The sequence below is a fragment of the Puma concolor genome, unplaced genomic scaffold (assembly GCF_028749965.1).
Source record: "Puma concolor isolate L17-30 unplaced genomic scaffold, mPumCon1.1.hap2 unalloc_scaffold_78, whole genome shotgun sequence".
NCBI classification, from domain to species: Eukaryota; Metazoa; Chordata; class Mammalia; order Carnivora; family Felidae; genus Puma; species Puma concolor.
Window position 1 is genome coordinate 114,507 of NW_028240289.1, and position 16,165 is coordinate 130,671.

General features: G+C 35.8%; 1 protein-coding gene across 1 annotated transcript in view; it reads left to right on the top strand.

Annotated features, from left to right (window-relative positions):
- LOC147570864 (uncharacterized) overlaps nucleotides 1-16,165 on the top strand; it is a 42,538-nt gene that overhangs the window by 14,016 nt on the left and 12,357 nt on the right. The window contains exons 4-17 of the mRNA XM_086696727.1: nucleotides 4,473-4,526; nucleotides 5,939-6,043; nucleotides 6,737-6,790; nucleotides 7,553-7,657; nucleotides 8,258-8,311; nucleotides 8,975-9,079; nucleotides 9,652-9,705; nucleotides 10,051-10,155; nucleotides 11,593-11,646; nucleotides 12,227-12,331; nucleotides 13,145-13,198; nucleotides 14,316-14,417; nucleotides 15,097-15,150; nucleotides 16,054-16,158. Coding sequence (XP_086552853.1) covers nucleotides 4,473-4,526; nucleotides 5,939-6,043; nucleotides 6,737-6,790; nucleotides 7,553-7,657; nucleotides 8,258-8,311; nucleotides 8,975-9,079; nucleotides 9,652-9,705; nucleotides 10,051-10,155; nucleotides 11,593-11,646; nucleotides 12,227-12,331; nucleotides 13,145-13,198; nucleotides 14,316-14,417; nucleotides 15,097-15,150; nucleotides 16,054-16,158 — 1,110 coding nt within the window. The remainder of the gene's footprint in view (nucleotides 1-4,472; nucleotides 4,527-5,938; nucleotides 6,044-6,736; nucleotides 6,791-7,552; nucleotides 7,658-8,257; nucleotides 8,312-8,974; nucleotides 9,080-9,651; nucleotides 9,706-10,050; nucleotides 10,156-11,592; nucleotides 11,647-12,226; nucleotides 12,332-13,144; nucleotides 13,199-14,315; nucleotides 14,418-15,096; nucleotides 15,151-16,053; nucleotides 16,159-16,165) is intronic.

Below are 16,165 nucleotides of genomic sequence, written 5' to 3' on the forward strand. Positions count from 1 at the left end.
CCTAGAAGAAATGGACAAATTCCTAAACACCCACACGCTTCCAAAACTCATATATACCCTCATATCCCATTGTATATATACCCCACATTTTCTTTATGTATCCCTCCATCAATGGATGCTTAGGTTTCTTCCATGTCTTTGCTATTATAAATTATGCTATAATGGATGTGAAGATGTAGTTATCTCTTCAAGACAGTGATTTTGTTTACTTTGGATATATACCCAAATCATAATTTCTGGATCATATGTAGTTCCATTTTTAATTTTTTGAGGAACCTTCATACTCTTCACGTTGGCTGCACCAATTTACACTTTCACCAGCAGTGCACGAGGCTTCCCTTTCTCCCACATCCTTACCAGTACTTTCTATCTCTTGTCTTTTTGATGATAGCCATTCTAACAGGTGTGAGGTGATACGTCATTGTGGTTTTGATTTACATTTCCCTGATGATTAGCGAGGATGAGCCACCTTTTAATGGACCCGTTGGCCCTTTGAATATCTTCCTTGGAAAAATGTCTTTTCAGATATTTCACCCATTTTTAAATTGTGTTATTTGGTTTCTTTGTTATTGAGGTATATGAGTTCCTTATATAGTTTGGATATTAACCTCTTATAAGATACATGGTTTGTAAATATTTTCTTCCATTACATAGGCTGTCTTTTCATTTTGTTGATTCTTTTTTTATTATTATTATTCTCAAGTTAGTGAACATACAGTGTAGTCTTAGCTTCAAGAGTAGAACCCAGAGATTCATCTCTTACATATGACACCCAGTGCTCATCCTGAAAAGTGCCCTCCTTAGTGCCTGTCACCCATTTACCTCCCCTCCAAACCTCATCAACCTCAGTTTGTTCTCTGTATTTAAGGGTCTCTTATGGTTATTTTGCCATGCAGAGAAGCTTTTCAGTTTGATGTAGCCCTACTTATTTATTTTTTATATTGTTGCTTGTGCTTTGTAGGAGTCACATCCAAAAAATCATTGCCAAGAGCAACATCAAAGAGGTTTTTTCTCCGTTTCCCTTGGGAGTTTTATGTACGCTTTCAGGCCTTACATTTAATTCTTTAATTCATTTTGAGTTGATTTTTGTGAACAGTATAAGACAGGGGTCTAATCTCACTCTTTGTCATGTAAATATCCAATTTTCCTAACAACATTTAATGAAGACACTCTTTTCTCCATTGAGTATTCTAGGCTTGCTTGAATATTGTTGGCTTCTGTGTCAAATAGAAGTTGGCCATATATGTATGAGTTTGTATCTAAGCCCTTGATTCTCTTTCATTGGTCCAAGTGTGTGTTTTTATGCCAGTGCCATACTGTTTTGATTACTATAGCTTTATAATACAGTTTGAAGTAAAAAATTGTGATCCTCCAGCTTTACCCTTCTTTTGAGGATTGGTTTAGCTTTTGTGGTTCCAAATGAATTTTAGGATTATGTTTTATGTATGTGTAAAAAATGCCATCGGAATCTTAAGAATTACACTGAATCTATAGATGGCATTCCCTTAGTGTGGACATTTTAAGGTTAATAATTCTTCTAATCTATGAACACAGGATATCTTTCTATTTGTGTCTCTTCCAAATTTACTCCTAAGTACTTTATAGTTTGTGATGCTGTTGTAAGTGAGATTATTTTCTTCATTTCTTTTTCTGATAATTCATTGTTAGTATATAGAAACACCATTGATTTTTGTATGTTGATTTTGTATCCTGCATCTTTACTGAATTCATTCATTAAATTTAACAAGTTATTATTTTTTTTTGGTTGAGTCTTTAGGATTTTCTATACTTAAAATAATGTCATCTGCAAATAGACACACTTTTACTTCTTTCTTTCTTTCTTTCTTTCTTTCTTTCTTTCTTTCTTTCTTTCTTTCTTTCTTTCTGATTCTGGTGACTTTTATTTCTTTTCTTGCCTAATTGTTCTAGCTAACACTTCTAGTACTATACTGAATAGGAGTGGTAAGAGTGAGCACTTGTCTTATTTCTGATTATAGAGGAAAAGCTTTCAACCTTTCACTGTTAGAATATGATGTTAAGTATTGAGTATTGTCATACATGGCCTTTATTATGTTGAGATTCTTTCCTTCTATACCTAATTTAGTGACAGCTTTTATCATGAATGGATGTTGAATTTTGTCGTATGCTTTTTCTGCATCAATTGAGATGATCATGTGATTTTTATCTTTCATTCTATTAATGCAGTATGTCACATTTATGGATTTGCACATGGTGAAATATCTTTGCATCCTAGGGATGAATCCCACTTAATCATGCTATATGATCCTTTTAATGTGCTATTGAATTGGTTTGCTAGAATTTTGTTGAGAATTTTTGCATTTATATTCGTCAGGGACATTGGCCTATAGTTTTAATTTTTTTGTAGTATCTTTGTCTGGCTTTGGTATCAGGGTAAATGCTACCTTGTAAATGAGTTTGGCAGTGTTCCCTCCTCTTAAATTTTTTGGGAAGAATTTGAGAAGGATTGGTGTTAACTCTTCATTAAATGGTAAAAATTCAGCAATAAAACCATTTGTCCTGGACTTTTGGGGAAGAAGATTTTGATTATTGACTCAATATCCTTACTTGTTTTTGGTCTCTTCAGATTTTCTGTTTCTTCATGATTCAATCTCAGTAGGTTGTATGTTTCTAGGAATAATTTATCCGTTTCTTCTAGGTTGTCAATTTTGGGGTCTCTGCTCAGGCACCATTATAACCAGATCTGTAGGATGGACTATGCAACTTCCCAGGTGTTCTGGTTAGGCTTCTTGGTCAGATAAGGCTGGAAGCTATATTCATCCCTGGTCAGGGCTTTGAATTTCCTTCCCAGCCCAGTCTCTATATCATAGGCTCCTTTGCTGATAAGGCTTATTGGCTGGGTACCTGAGTCGGGCAGGAGTATCCATCAGTATCCCTGGCCAGATAGTGCCACTAGCTCAGTTCTGCAGAGAGACAGAGCCAATGAGTGGGCTCTTCACTCAGGCGCTGCTGTAAGAGGGGCTGTAGGGTAATCTACACAGTCTCTGGGATGGTCTCAATAGGTTTTCTGGTCAGGCAGGACAGAGGACTATCTATACTCAGCAATAGGCAGGAGCCATGAATTTGCTTCCTCATCTGGATGGGGTGATCGAAGAGGTTCCCAGGCCAGAAAGGCTTATTGGCTGGGGACCCAAATCAAGCAGAATGGTTCCCTGGCCAGAGGGACCACCATTTTGGCTCTGCAGATGGGCAAAACCACTGTGTCAGATATCTACTCAGGCACTGCTGCTAGGAGAAACAATCTGCCAAGATCCAAGTGCTGGTTAACGTAAGCCATGTTTCCCTTCTCCATCTCATTCTGATCTCAAATGGTTAAGACCCACGGATACCTCCCCCCCAATACCTATGGGACAGGACCCAGGTGGGCCTTCCAGGAAGCAACCCACAACTCTGGAGGAGCTGGATGTCTACCTTGGGCTCTCTTTTTCCCACCAGAGAAACCATAGCTCTGGGAAGCCCTCTCAGTGCAGCACTATACTAGCCTGGGAGAGGGCAGTGCAGTCAGAGCATAGCTGATTGTCTTACCCTTCTAATGTGGTCCTTCTCAGTCTCTGTGGTTTCAGGGAGATTCACAGCCTCACAACCATACCCTGGGATTTTCACAATGGTGTCTTGTCTGTGGATACTTGCAAGATGGTCTTTTTGTGAGGGGGACTGAAGTCAGGAAAAACTTATGTCACCATCTTGATGACATCACTCTCTATATATTTCAATATAAATGTAATTTTGTAATAATAAAATTAATTATAATTTAAAGTTAAAGAAAATTAAAATAAAATGCAAATTGGTCCATATCATTCTTGAACTTATAACCAACCACTCAATGATTCTATATAACCTAGTAGATAAAGGCTAAGCTTCTTAAAATTACTTACAAATCCCTTAATAATCTGAGTCCAACCTTCCTCTCTTGTATGAACTTTCCTTTCCCAAATCCATACTTTATTCTTCTGCAGTGCTGAACCGACTATAGTTCTCCATGCACTGCATATGTATATGTTGTATATGTTGTACCCAGGTGTGGTTTTACTTTATATTTCTCAGCCTCTCTTCCATGTAGAAGACTCTTTCTATGCATTCCCCTTTCCTTTAGTTAAAATCTGATATTTTAACTTGCCAGGCACTACATACTCTATGATGTATTCATTTAACACTCTAGTTTGAATTAGTGGTTCCTATATGAGCTATGGCACTCATGGCTCACAGCAGTACCTGAAGTGCTACCAGAGAGCTGATAAATACCAATGATCCAGAAACACTGGAAAAATAGATCAGCTTAAATCCTTGAAATTCAGAGATTTAATATAAGTGTGTATAAAATTATGATATTAATGGAATTTATCTGGAATTTTCCATCAACGTATGTCCTTTGTATATGTTTTTTGGAGCTCATGACATTGATTACATGTCTCAATTGTCCCTTCTCTTCATAGCTAATGGAAAAGTTGATCTGAATAAAGTGACGGATGGCGTGAAAGCTGTCACAGGTGATTGAGAAGTTAATGTAAACATAGGATCCTAATTTTTACAGAACTGTTTTTCTTCATGCCTTAATTGCTAGGCTAATTCTATCATTTTTACCTCCTATTTGTTTAAGGTTTTCATAACCAGTAGCCCAGAAATTGGAGAATTTTCTGATGTATTCTTCACGAATACACTTCATTTTCCTTATTTTAAGACAGCCAAAATGTACAATAAAAGGTGAAATGGATCTTTGGAAAAGTCCCTGGTAATTACTTAAAGGAGAGGTGATACATTCTTCATGTCAATAGAATTATGAAGATAAGCCATCTGCAGCTTGAAAATTGACAAAAGAGATCTATAATACCCACTTTGTGTCATTGTCATTTTGAGTATGTTAGTCCAAGCCTCCCAAGAAGCAAAAGCCGGGGCAGGGTTAAACATGCCAGGACATTATTAGGGGAAATGCCTGCGTAAGAGAAAATAAGGAGGATGCCTGAAAGGCTGGGAGGCTGTCAGACTGCAGGGCAAATCTGTCACCAGGTGAAGGAAAGAGGAAGAAATGTTTGGGCGGAAGCATCCTAGATTGTCATGCAGTCTGAGGAGGGCCTGGCAAAAGTGCTTTCAAGAATCCTCTGGTTAGAATCACCATCCTGTATCTTCCAGGAACAGGGCTCCCCTAGTATCTTGGCTGCACTTGTGATTGGCCAGTGCCAATGATACATATGGCATTAGTGCAAAAAAACACAGGTTACTTTCAAAGCAGAAGGTGGGGCCCTTGGTTAATTATGTTCTCCATAGTTGGAACTCCTGTGGATACATTCTCATGACCACCGTTGAGAGTGCCATCTCTCTCTCTCTTGTTTTTTTATTAAGTATAATTTATTGTCAAATTGGTTTCCATACAACACCCAGTGCTCATCCCAACAGGTGCCCTCCTCGATGCCCATCACCCACTTTCCCCTCTCCCCTACCCCCGATCACCCCTCAGTATTGTTCTCAGTATTTAAGAGTGACAGTGCCATCTCTTATTAGCCTTTAGAAAGCTGGGGCACCTGGGTGGCTCAATCGGTTAAGCGTCTGACTTCAGCTCAGGTCACGATCTCACGGTCCGTGAGTTGGAGCCCTGCGTCGGGCTCTGGGCTGATGGCTCAGAGCCTGGAGCCTGCTTCTGATTCTGTGTCTCCCTCTCTCTCTGCCCCTCCCCCATTCATGCTCTGTCTCTCTCTGTCTCAAAAATAAATAAACTTATTTTAAAAAAGGCAATTATGTTTCCATAAATGACATTATCTCCATGTATTTGGGCAGAGCTCAGTGATCATTACTTTCCCCAGCTCATAATCCTATTGTTTTAGCATCCTAATTTAGTTTAATTATTTGCAATAATTTGATTGTACTTAAATTCCATGTATGTCATTGTTTTAATCTTTTTATTAAGGAGAAAATGTTGATGTCAATAGCGTTAAAGCTGTTCTGGGAAACATGGGGATCGAGCTCAAAGGTAAAGAATGCTTGGAGCTGGTGAAAACTCTTCCTTTTAAGGGTAAGCATTTTAAATATTGATGTATTCAAAGAGAGGTTTTTTTTTAAGTTTATTTATTCATATTGAGAGGGTGAGAACATGTGTGAGTTAGGGAGGAGCAGAGAGAGAGGGAGAGCGAAAGATTCCCGAGCAGGCTCCGCACTGTCAGCACAGAGCCGGACTCAGAGCTCGATCTCACAACCCGTGAGATATGACCTGAGCCAAAACCAAGAGTTGGATGCTTAATTAACTGCACCACCCAGCTGTCCCCAAAAAGAAGTTTTAGATTTCTGTGTCTGCGAGAAGCTCTAAAATTATCTCCATTTCCTAAGTTCTAGAAAATAGAAAATCCATTTCAAAAAAAATTTTTTTTAGAATGTCCACTTATACCTGAAATGAATCCCTAAGTGGTTTTACTTTTAGATTAGGAAGCAGCATTTCCATTACGATGGGTCTTTTTATCAATAGTGAAAAACAAACAAGGAAAAAACAAAGGTTAAACTGGGATTTGTGAAAGAAGAAAGGATTAATAATTGGAAGTGAATAAAGGCAGGATTGGGAAGAAGAACAGAGGTGTGCATGATGTGCTAAATTTCACCCGATTTTCTCTCAAATTTTATTAAAATAAGAGAAAACTCTTGAAAAGTCATTTTTCCTAATTTCTCTGTGATTTTCCACATTTCTCTGTGACTTAAATTCTGCCTTTTCTTATAGATGATGACAAGATCTTTCAAAACAGGTTGCTAGAAGTTGTGATGTCTCTAAAAGGTACGTGAGCAGCATAATGAGAGTGCAGACCAATATGGGATCCTTGCTTTTATACTGTTTCCAAGGTATTAGTGGTTGCTGCTATACTGATCATATATACTGACTGCAAATTTATGCTCCCACTGAAGATCAAGCTTCACGTTAGCTGCTGATCTTTTACTTTATATCTAGGAAGAAAGCCTTCTACTTTCTCAAGATTCTTCCAAACTTTTCAAGAGAAAAAATACCAGATTTCAAGTTTGCATAGCAAAATGTGACAGACAAGATTAGCACTGATTCAGGGAATTTAATCAGCTGCAGATAAATACTAAACTGGGAATTCAGTCATCAAAACTTACTGTTTAGAAGTAAAAAATGTTTGCCTCCAGAACTAGAATTCACTTAGCATTTATTCAATGGTATTTAAAACTTTGTATTTTATAGTCTGATCCCCAAGACAAATCTCACGAGAAGTGACCTTCGTTCTAATGTCATAGTTGACTTTCTCTATAGGCATAATAAGGTCCTTAGTCTCTTGTTCTAAAATTGGTGTGTTTTTTTTTTTCACATTTTAGAACAAGGATTATTAACCTTACTACTAAGGGGGGTCTGTGAATAGGCTTTAGAGAATATATGACCCCCCCCCCTCCCGAAATGATATGTAATCTTTGTGAACACTAGCATATAGCTCATGCAATTCACAACAGGGCATGTGTCTCTAAAAGCTTTATGAACCTCTTTTTTGAAGTTACATAATTTTCTTCATGGACTCTCTTTCCTTAGATGGGAAAGTCAATGTCAACGACTTGAACGCAATACTGGATAATATGGGAATCAAGCTCTCAGATAAGGAACTTGAGGCTCTGACTCAAAATCTCCCTGGTGATGGTGAGCAAGTTTCCAGATACCATAGTTCCATGTTGGGAGAGCTTGGACAATAAAGGTTGCGAGGGAAAGGGCCCTTAGGAATGGTAATCTACACTGATAGTAGGAAGCTATAAGTACGGGCAAAGCATGTAAACAGCATATAAGCAGCCAGCTACCAAGTCACCGTGAAAACATTGCCCTTTGTATGAATGTCTTTTATGTTCTTTACCCATATTATGGTCACTAGAGGACAGTCTTCCACATTTTAAAAAGAAACATGCAGGCCACTTAGATGACGGTACTTCTGAATTTCTTCCCATTACTAATGCGTATAGCTTTGAAATGGTAGAGAACTATAAGTAAAATTAATATTTTTGAAATGGCATGTTTTTATGTTTAGGCTTTTCTTTCTAGTATTAATGAAGACAATGAAAACTGAATAAATTAATAGCCTAGAAAGATATTCTTCAGTAAATAGTTCTTAAGTAAGCATATATAAAGTACTTAAGATAATGCCTGGCACATAGTAAGTTAGGATTTATTATATTTATTCCCACATTGTTTTTCACGATATTTCATGAGTCTTTTATATCTCATTATGACTTTAATTTTCTTTTGCAGTTGATAGGAGGACTTCTCCTAAAACACCGATGAAGGAACTGCAAACTTTTACAGGTAAATGAGAAGTTGATGTAAATCTAGGGTTTCGGTCCTTTATAATAGTTTTTTTTCAGTGGTATTTCTGGTATCTTATAAATTCTGATGTTTTATTTTTAAATATATGAATCCTGGATTGACATTAGGAAAGTTTCTACACTAGGATACAAGACTATATGTCAATTTTAAATCCTAAGTTTTCTGTTACTTGTGCAAGTAACATGCTTTGGGTCACAAATGTTTAAATGAAAAATATCTAGAAATGTATAGAAAATGGCATGGTGAAGCTTAGAAATGATCAAGATAATGTATTCCTGATATCATCAATAATTCTTACCAAAGCAAATGTTTTTGAAGAATAATTTATATACGAATCTGCGTTATCTTAATTCACTCATCAGATTTTATTCTGAAAGTTGTTTTTTTCCAGCTTTAGGAAAAAAGGTCTTTAATTTATAATAAATGTGGTATTTTATTACCATAAGATACCATAAGATATGCTCCTAAAGATATGCTTTATTACCATAAGATATGCTCAACGGTTCTGCAATTGAGAACATCTTCGCCTAACACCTCATCTTGATATTAGGATATCATTAAACTTCATAGAACATATTTTACAACTTGATAGAATACCAGAGTTCCAAAAGCTTATATGTCTATTGTTCCCTCTCTTAAAAGATGAGAAGGTCGATTCTAATGACCTGAAAATTTTCCTGGGAAGCCTGGGGATTGAGCTCACAGATCAGGAAAAAGAGAAGCTACTGAAAACACTGCCAATTGACGGTGAGATTAATAGAGGTGTCATGGAGGTCTTTTGTTGGTCTTTAGGTCTGTGTAAATATTTCCAACTTTGTTTCTATTTATTTTTCTCCAAAAGTATAAAAGAAAAAATATTAAATTGAGTTTTAAGTATATAGAAACCTGTTACTGTCGCTTAGAATTTATATTGGAAGTTAAATAACCCTTTAGACAAGAGTTGACATTAACAGCTAAACATATTGTTACCTATCAAGCTACTAATTTGTTCATATCATGAGAAGAGAAAAAAAAAGAAAGATTGGAGATCCATGACAAAAAAATAAAGATGGGAAGCAGAAATTTAAAAGCAAAGGGAAGCTATACTCATGTTTGAGCAAGGAGACTTCCCCAGGTACTGGAATAAAGAAGTTTGTCACAAGGAGAGAGGTTTTTGTTTCCAAACTTCATTATATTAGATGAAATAAACTAAAAATTAGAGACAACTCTTCTTAAAATGTTATTTTTGAAATTATTTATTTAAATTATTATTTATTTCACACCATTTTTGTGATTTCATGTTAATTTCCCCATTGCATGAATTATGGCTTTTCTTACAGCTGCTGGAAAGGTATATCACAACAGGTTGCTAAAGGGTGTGAAATCTCTCAATGGTGAGTAAGACCCAATTAAAAGTCATACTGTCTGACATTCCCCAACTTGACACTTTTATTCCAATTATGAATTCTGGCTCCTCACTTTGGTATCATTCCTTATTTATGATTCTTGCAGTCTACCCACATTTTAACTGATAACAGCGTATATTTTATCTTGTAGGAAGTTCCATATGGAACTTGCATTTTTTTTCAACTCTGTACACCCCTTCTCCATGCACGAAAAAATCACTTCACCTTAAACAAACAAACATAATAAGTAAATAAATAGAAAGTTGATATGCATGCAGAATTTTGGCATAATACACTTTTTTTTTCATGTTCCTACCTTCTGTCTTTCCTAAGGGGGAAAGGTTCATGTAAATAACCTGGACAACACCCTTAAAAAATTGGGACTTGAGCTCACGGAAGAGGAACTTGCAAAGCTGTCCAAAAATCTACAAGTTGATGGTGAACACTACAGATGTCCTCAGGCCATTTTTTAATTTTTCCTTTATATCTGATAGGTTTGAAAATAGATTTAATTGACAGATACATGTTAGAAAGTTTGGAGGAGAGCCCAATTTTATTTTTTTTACTTAAGTCTTTAATTTTAATTCCAATATAGTTAACATAGAAAATTATATTATTTCAGGTATACAATATATCAACAATTCTATATATATGTGATAAGTATACTCTTTAGTCCCCATCACCTGTTTCACCCATTCCCCCACCCACCTCCCCTCTGGTAACTACCAGTTTGTTCTCTATAGTTAAGAGTCTACTTCTTGGTTTGTCTCTCTCTTCTTTTTTTTTTTTCTTTGTTTACTCATTTTGTTTCTTAAATTTCACATATGAGTGAAATAGTATAGTATTTGTCTTTAACATTTCTCTTAGCATTATACTCTTTAGCTCCATCCATGTTGTTGCAAATGGCAAGATTCCATTCTTTTTTAAGGCTGAATAATACTCCATCACACACACGCACACGCACGCGCGCGCGCACATGCACACATGCACACACACACACACATATGTGCTACGTCTTTATCCATTCATCTATTGATGGACACTTGGAGGAGAGCCCAATTTTAAAGTCAGAATAAATCTTGGATCTTCATTACAATTAACCTAAAACAGCATCATCTTTCCGTAAATATACCAAAAACTGCAGAGGGTGCTGTCAGGACTCTAATAGCCTAAATAATAAGAAAGCAAAATAATAGGGATATGAAAATCTATTTATAGAGAAGTCAAGCCATTCTTCTATCTATCCTTCTGTCTAATGAAATCTTCACTCGAAAATGTGTTCAAAGATTTTTATCATAGTGCATGAGACCTTCAAGCTCCATCTGCCTGTGTGGACATATCTTCTCTCATTTTTCTAACTGTTCAAGCCATGTTGAGCTGCTTGTAGTTTCACATGCATAGCATGATGTCCCTGGACATTTTTCTCAACTTCTCCTCCATGTGAAGTCTCTTCCATCCTTCCATATTTCATATCAACTGCTCTGATACATTAATGTAGTTCACACACATCTCCTGCAGGAAGCAATCTTAGAACATACCAAGCTGGATTAGTGGTCCCTTCCTCAGCTGTTTGTTGGTACATGAAGTAAAGTTACCAGAATACCTGGCCAACTCCAATAGTATCTTCAGCTATGGCTTATAATGGCATCCAAAATACTAGGAAGAGCACACTTTTCCTGACCCAGTTTCTAGTATACAAGAGACCTTTGTATTAATGGAGATCATCTTAACTCCCTGAGATCCAGGCATTTTCTAAATGGTCTCAGGTAAAATGAAGATGTAAGGAATTTTTAATGGAATTGTTTCCTTAAAATATATGCCTTAAATTTGTCTTCTGGGCTTCTGACATTATTTTCATTGTGCCTTTTCTTGTAGCTAATGGAATGGTTGGTCTGAAAGAGGTGATGGATGGAGTAAAAGCTACTACAGGTAAGAGAGAAATTATGAATCTAAAACATTTAGTATTTATAGTAATTATATTGCATCATTATTGCTCAATTGCCATATTAGTTATGGCATTTATTTGTTCATTAAATTACTAGCAACTCATTTGTTTTCTGGTATATTTTTTATTTGTATATTTTGCTCTTCTCTTTTTTAGAATGGCCAAACTCTGTACTAGTGAAATAATATATGAAGTAAAATTTTGATAAAGACTACAGATAACTGACAAAAAATGAGACTAACAGATCTTACCTTATTTTATACATTTATTTGAATAAGTAATTTATAATATTCCAATTGAATAGCAGATACATAATGTAAATCTCACAGGGTTCAGAGTTGCCTTGCCATTGTCATTGTGACTGTGACTTCTTTTATTAGCACTTAGAGATCAAATTCTTTTTCTGTGAAAGTCATCGTCAGTATATCTGGAGAGGTCTCATTGGCCTATGCTCTTTATTCTGTACCGATTTAATCTACATAGCCATAGATTAATTTTCCCTGTTTGGAGTCATTAGATGATCCTTTAAATTCGTATATATGTAATGATGTCTATTTTTTTAAGGAAGGGAGGTTGATGTCAAAGATGTGAAAGCTATTCTGAAAAACATGGGAATAGAGTTCACAGATAAGGAACGTTTGAAGCTGCTGAAAAATCTGCCTTTCAACGGTAGGCATTTATATACTGATGTGACCTTAAAGTCTTCTTTGAAGCTTTTAAAGATTTTTTAATTTAAATTCCAGTTAGTTAACATACAGTGTAATACTAGTTTCGGGTGTACAATTTGGTGATTCAACACATCCACACATCACCCTGTGCTCATCACAAGTGCCCTCCTTCATCCCCATCACCTGTGTCACCCTTCCCTCGCCATCTTCCCCTCTGGTGACCATCAGTTTGTTCCCTATAGTTAGGAGTCTGTTTCTTGTTTTGCCTGGCTTTTTTACCCCGTGTTTGTTTTGTCTCCTCTTAAGCTTTTTTTTTTTTAGAAACTCAAACTATCCCCATTTGCTAAGATGCAACAGTAAATAAACAAACAAATACCAAACAAAATAATTTAAATGTTCACTCATTCTAGAGGGAAATTTCCATCTATGCAGTTTAACTCTCTGTTTTGGAATAATCATCCCCATGATGCTGACTCATGCCATCAAGGGGACTACATTTCTGAGGCTACCCTTACCTTTTTAGATACGTATAGGCAATTGTGGGAAGCAACCAAGGGAAAGAAGTGGTGTTAGACTAGAAGGGGATAAAAGGTCAGAGGTGATATTTTCCAAAAAAGCTGTGTATGTTATAGAGTGCCTTCTATGCTAAATTTTAGATAGACTTGCCATATTATAAACTTTCCCTAATTTTCTCTCAAACTTTATTTTAATGAGGGAAGTTTCTAGGGCAAATCATGAAAATCTCAGTTTTACTAAAGTTTTAGTGAATAGCCACATCATTTCTCTATGACCTTAATTGTGTTCTTTTTTATAGATGAAAACAAGGTCTTTAAGAACAGGTTGCCAGATGGTGTAAAGTCCCTTAAAGGTGAGTGAGAAACATAATAAGAATACAAATGAATATGAGATCTTCATTTTATACTGTTTCCAAGATGTGAATTTGAATGCTGCCATCTGTCATATGTACTGATTGCAAATGTATGCTTTTTTGGACCTCAATCTTTATTTTAGCAGTTGAATCTGATGTTCTGTCTTGGAAGTAAAGCACCACACTTTCTTGTCATTTTCGAAATTTTCAGGAAGAGAAATATCAAATTTCATGTTTACATGGGAAAAAATATAAATGATGAGCAGTGATCCAGAGAACGTAATAAATAGAAAAAACTAAATTGGCAGTTCATTCATCAAAAGTCAACCTACTATTGTTTAGAACTAAATAATGTTTGCCTCCAGTACCAGAATTCCCTAAGCATTCACTGAACACCATTTTCTCAACCAGATTTTTTTTTTTTAATTCATTAAGAAAATCGAGGCTGGCAAGAGTGATAGCCCTCAGCTTTACATCTTCAATCCCTCCCTATTCAGGTATCTTTAAGCACACCCATGTTAGTATAAAGGATGAGTGAGAAGTCCCTCTTCCTCCTCAAAGCTTACCAGGATGCCCTTGACTCCACTGTCTCCCGTATCTTTTAAGACCTTGCCCCACTGGCCATTTTCAACCTCTTCAGCCCATTCACATGTTCCACATACACCATCCTATAAAATAAGCAAACTAGAACTCTCCACACCCCTTTTTGGCCACAACTCAATCTCTTTCTTCCCTTTTTCATCCATTTCTTGAGAGACTTTTCTGTACTCTGAGCCCATATTTCTGTACCTTATTCTCAAACTAATTTCAGTATTAAATGCCATTTAAAACCTTGTGTTTCTGTAGGCTGGTCCCCAAGACAAGTCTCAAGGGAAGTAGCCATAGTTCTAAATTTGTAATTGACTGCTTAGAATATTTTGTCTCTGTGCTAAAATTGTTGAACATTAATTTATTTTTTTCACTTTAGAGCAAACATTTTCTGTTTGGTCCGAAGCAAATTTTGTGAATAATGATCTACTGCTTAAGAAATTCACAATGGGATATGTGTATCAAAAAAGTGTAAGAAATTCTCTTTTGAAGTCATTTAATATTCCTTATGGACCGTCACTTTTCTTAGGTGGGAAGGTCAATATGAACAACCTGGGCACTGTTCTGAACAACCTGGGGATAAAGCTTGCAGATACGGAACTTAAAGATCTGGCTGAAAACATACATGTTGGTGATAAGCATATTATCATATATACTAGTTAACCCCGGAGAGAGGTTAGTTACAAGAAACTTGGGGGGGGGGGGGGGCGGGGAAATGCCCTTTTTCATAGGGAGAAGGGAAGGCCCAAGAGCAGTGTGAGACACCATATCAATGACTAAAACACAGAGAATGTCATTTGAGTTTATGAGTATCCAGTTAACAAAGTCAAAATTAAACCAGTTTTCTATATGTGTGATATGTATGACTTTTATGTTCTCTGTAAGTATCATGTTTAGTAGTTGAGTCTTTCCAGTTTTGAATACAAGAATGCAGATTCTTTAGACACATTCACTTCTAAGTAACCTCCCCTTACTAACACAAATAAATTTGAGATATTATAGGCCAAACTGCACCATTGCGATTGCGTGGTTTTCATGTTTAGAATTTTCTTGTTATTCATGCTTGTCTTAGAATAAAAGTGGACTAGAATAATAATCTAAAAAGTGTGTTCAAAAATATTTGTTTAAGTAAATATTAGCAATTATGATGGGGCCTGACACATAGTTAAGTGCAACTGTTATAGTTCTTCCCATGTTTTCCCACAAACTTTTGTATTATATCTAGAATGTAATATTTGAAGTCTATATGATATATGTGATCCATAATATATGGGATCTATAATATACTGCGATTTTATCTTCTCTTATAGTTGATGAGAAAATTCCTCTAGAAACACTGATGGAAAACATCACAGATTTTACAGGTGACTGAAAAGTTACTATAAAATTAGGATTCCAATTATCTACATTAAATTTTGGTTTTTGCTAATATTTCCTGGTACTTCATCACTGACTTGTAAATTCTGACATTTCTCTATATTTATTAATGAAATATTTGCTTCTAGTGTTACATGTATTGATATAAAATTATCTGATTTTGCAATGAAATTACCATACTATTTCTTGCTTTCAAATTCTACAATCTCTGTTGTTTATGCCAATAATGTAATTCACTTCACCAGTGTTTAATAACCACAGTATAGAATGGCACAGCAAATTAGAGAGTGAAGCCTAAAATTGATGGAAGTAATGAATTTATTGTATTTATCATATAATTCTTATTTTTTAAATTAAAATACTTTTTCAAAGAAAAATTCATATAAGCATCTATTTTTCTAACTAATAGATCAAATTTCATTCTGAAAGTAGTCTGTCCTGATTTTAGAAGACTCTCTTGTTCACATTAAGAAAATAAATTTGACCTATCATCTACATTGATTCTGTAGTTGAAAATGTTTGTTTGTTTTTATTACTGTAGTTTTCAGTCTGAAAACAAGGAGATGGTATTAATTATCCTAAAATAACTTTTTTCATTAGAAATAATTACTATTATCTGGAGGTGCCTGGGTGGCTCAGTCGGTTAATCGTCCGACTTCGGCTCAGGTCATGATCTCGCAGCTTGTGAGTTCAAGCCCTGCATCAGGCTCTGTGCTGACAGCTCAGGGCCTGGAGCCTGCTTCAGATTCTGTGTCTCCCTCTCTCTGCCCCTCGCCCACTCGCTCTCTCTCTCAAAAATAAGTGATAAAACATTTAAAAACTTTAAAAAAAAAAGAAATTATTACTGCTATCTGAAATGAAGATGTATACCAAATTTCTTATTTTCAAAGGTGAGAAGATTGAATCTAGTGAGCTAAAAAATGTTCTGGGAAATCTCGGAATTGAGCTCACAGATGAGGAACTAGAGAAGCTGCTGAAAATACTGCCAATTGATGGTGAGTC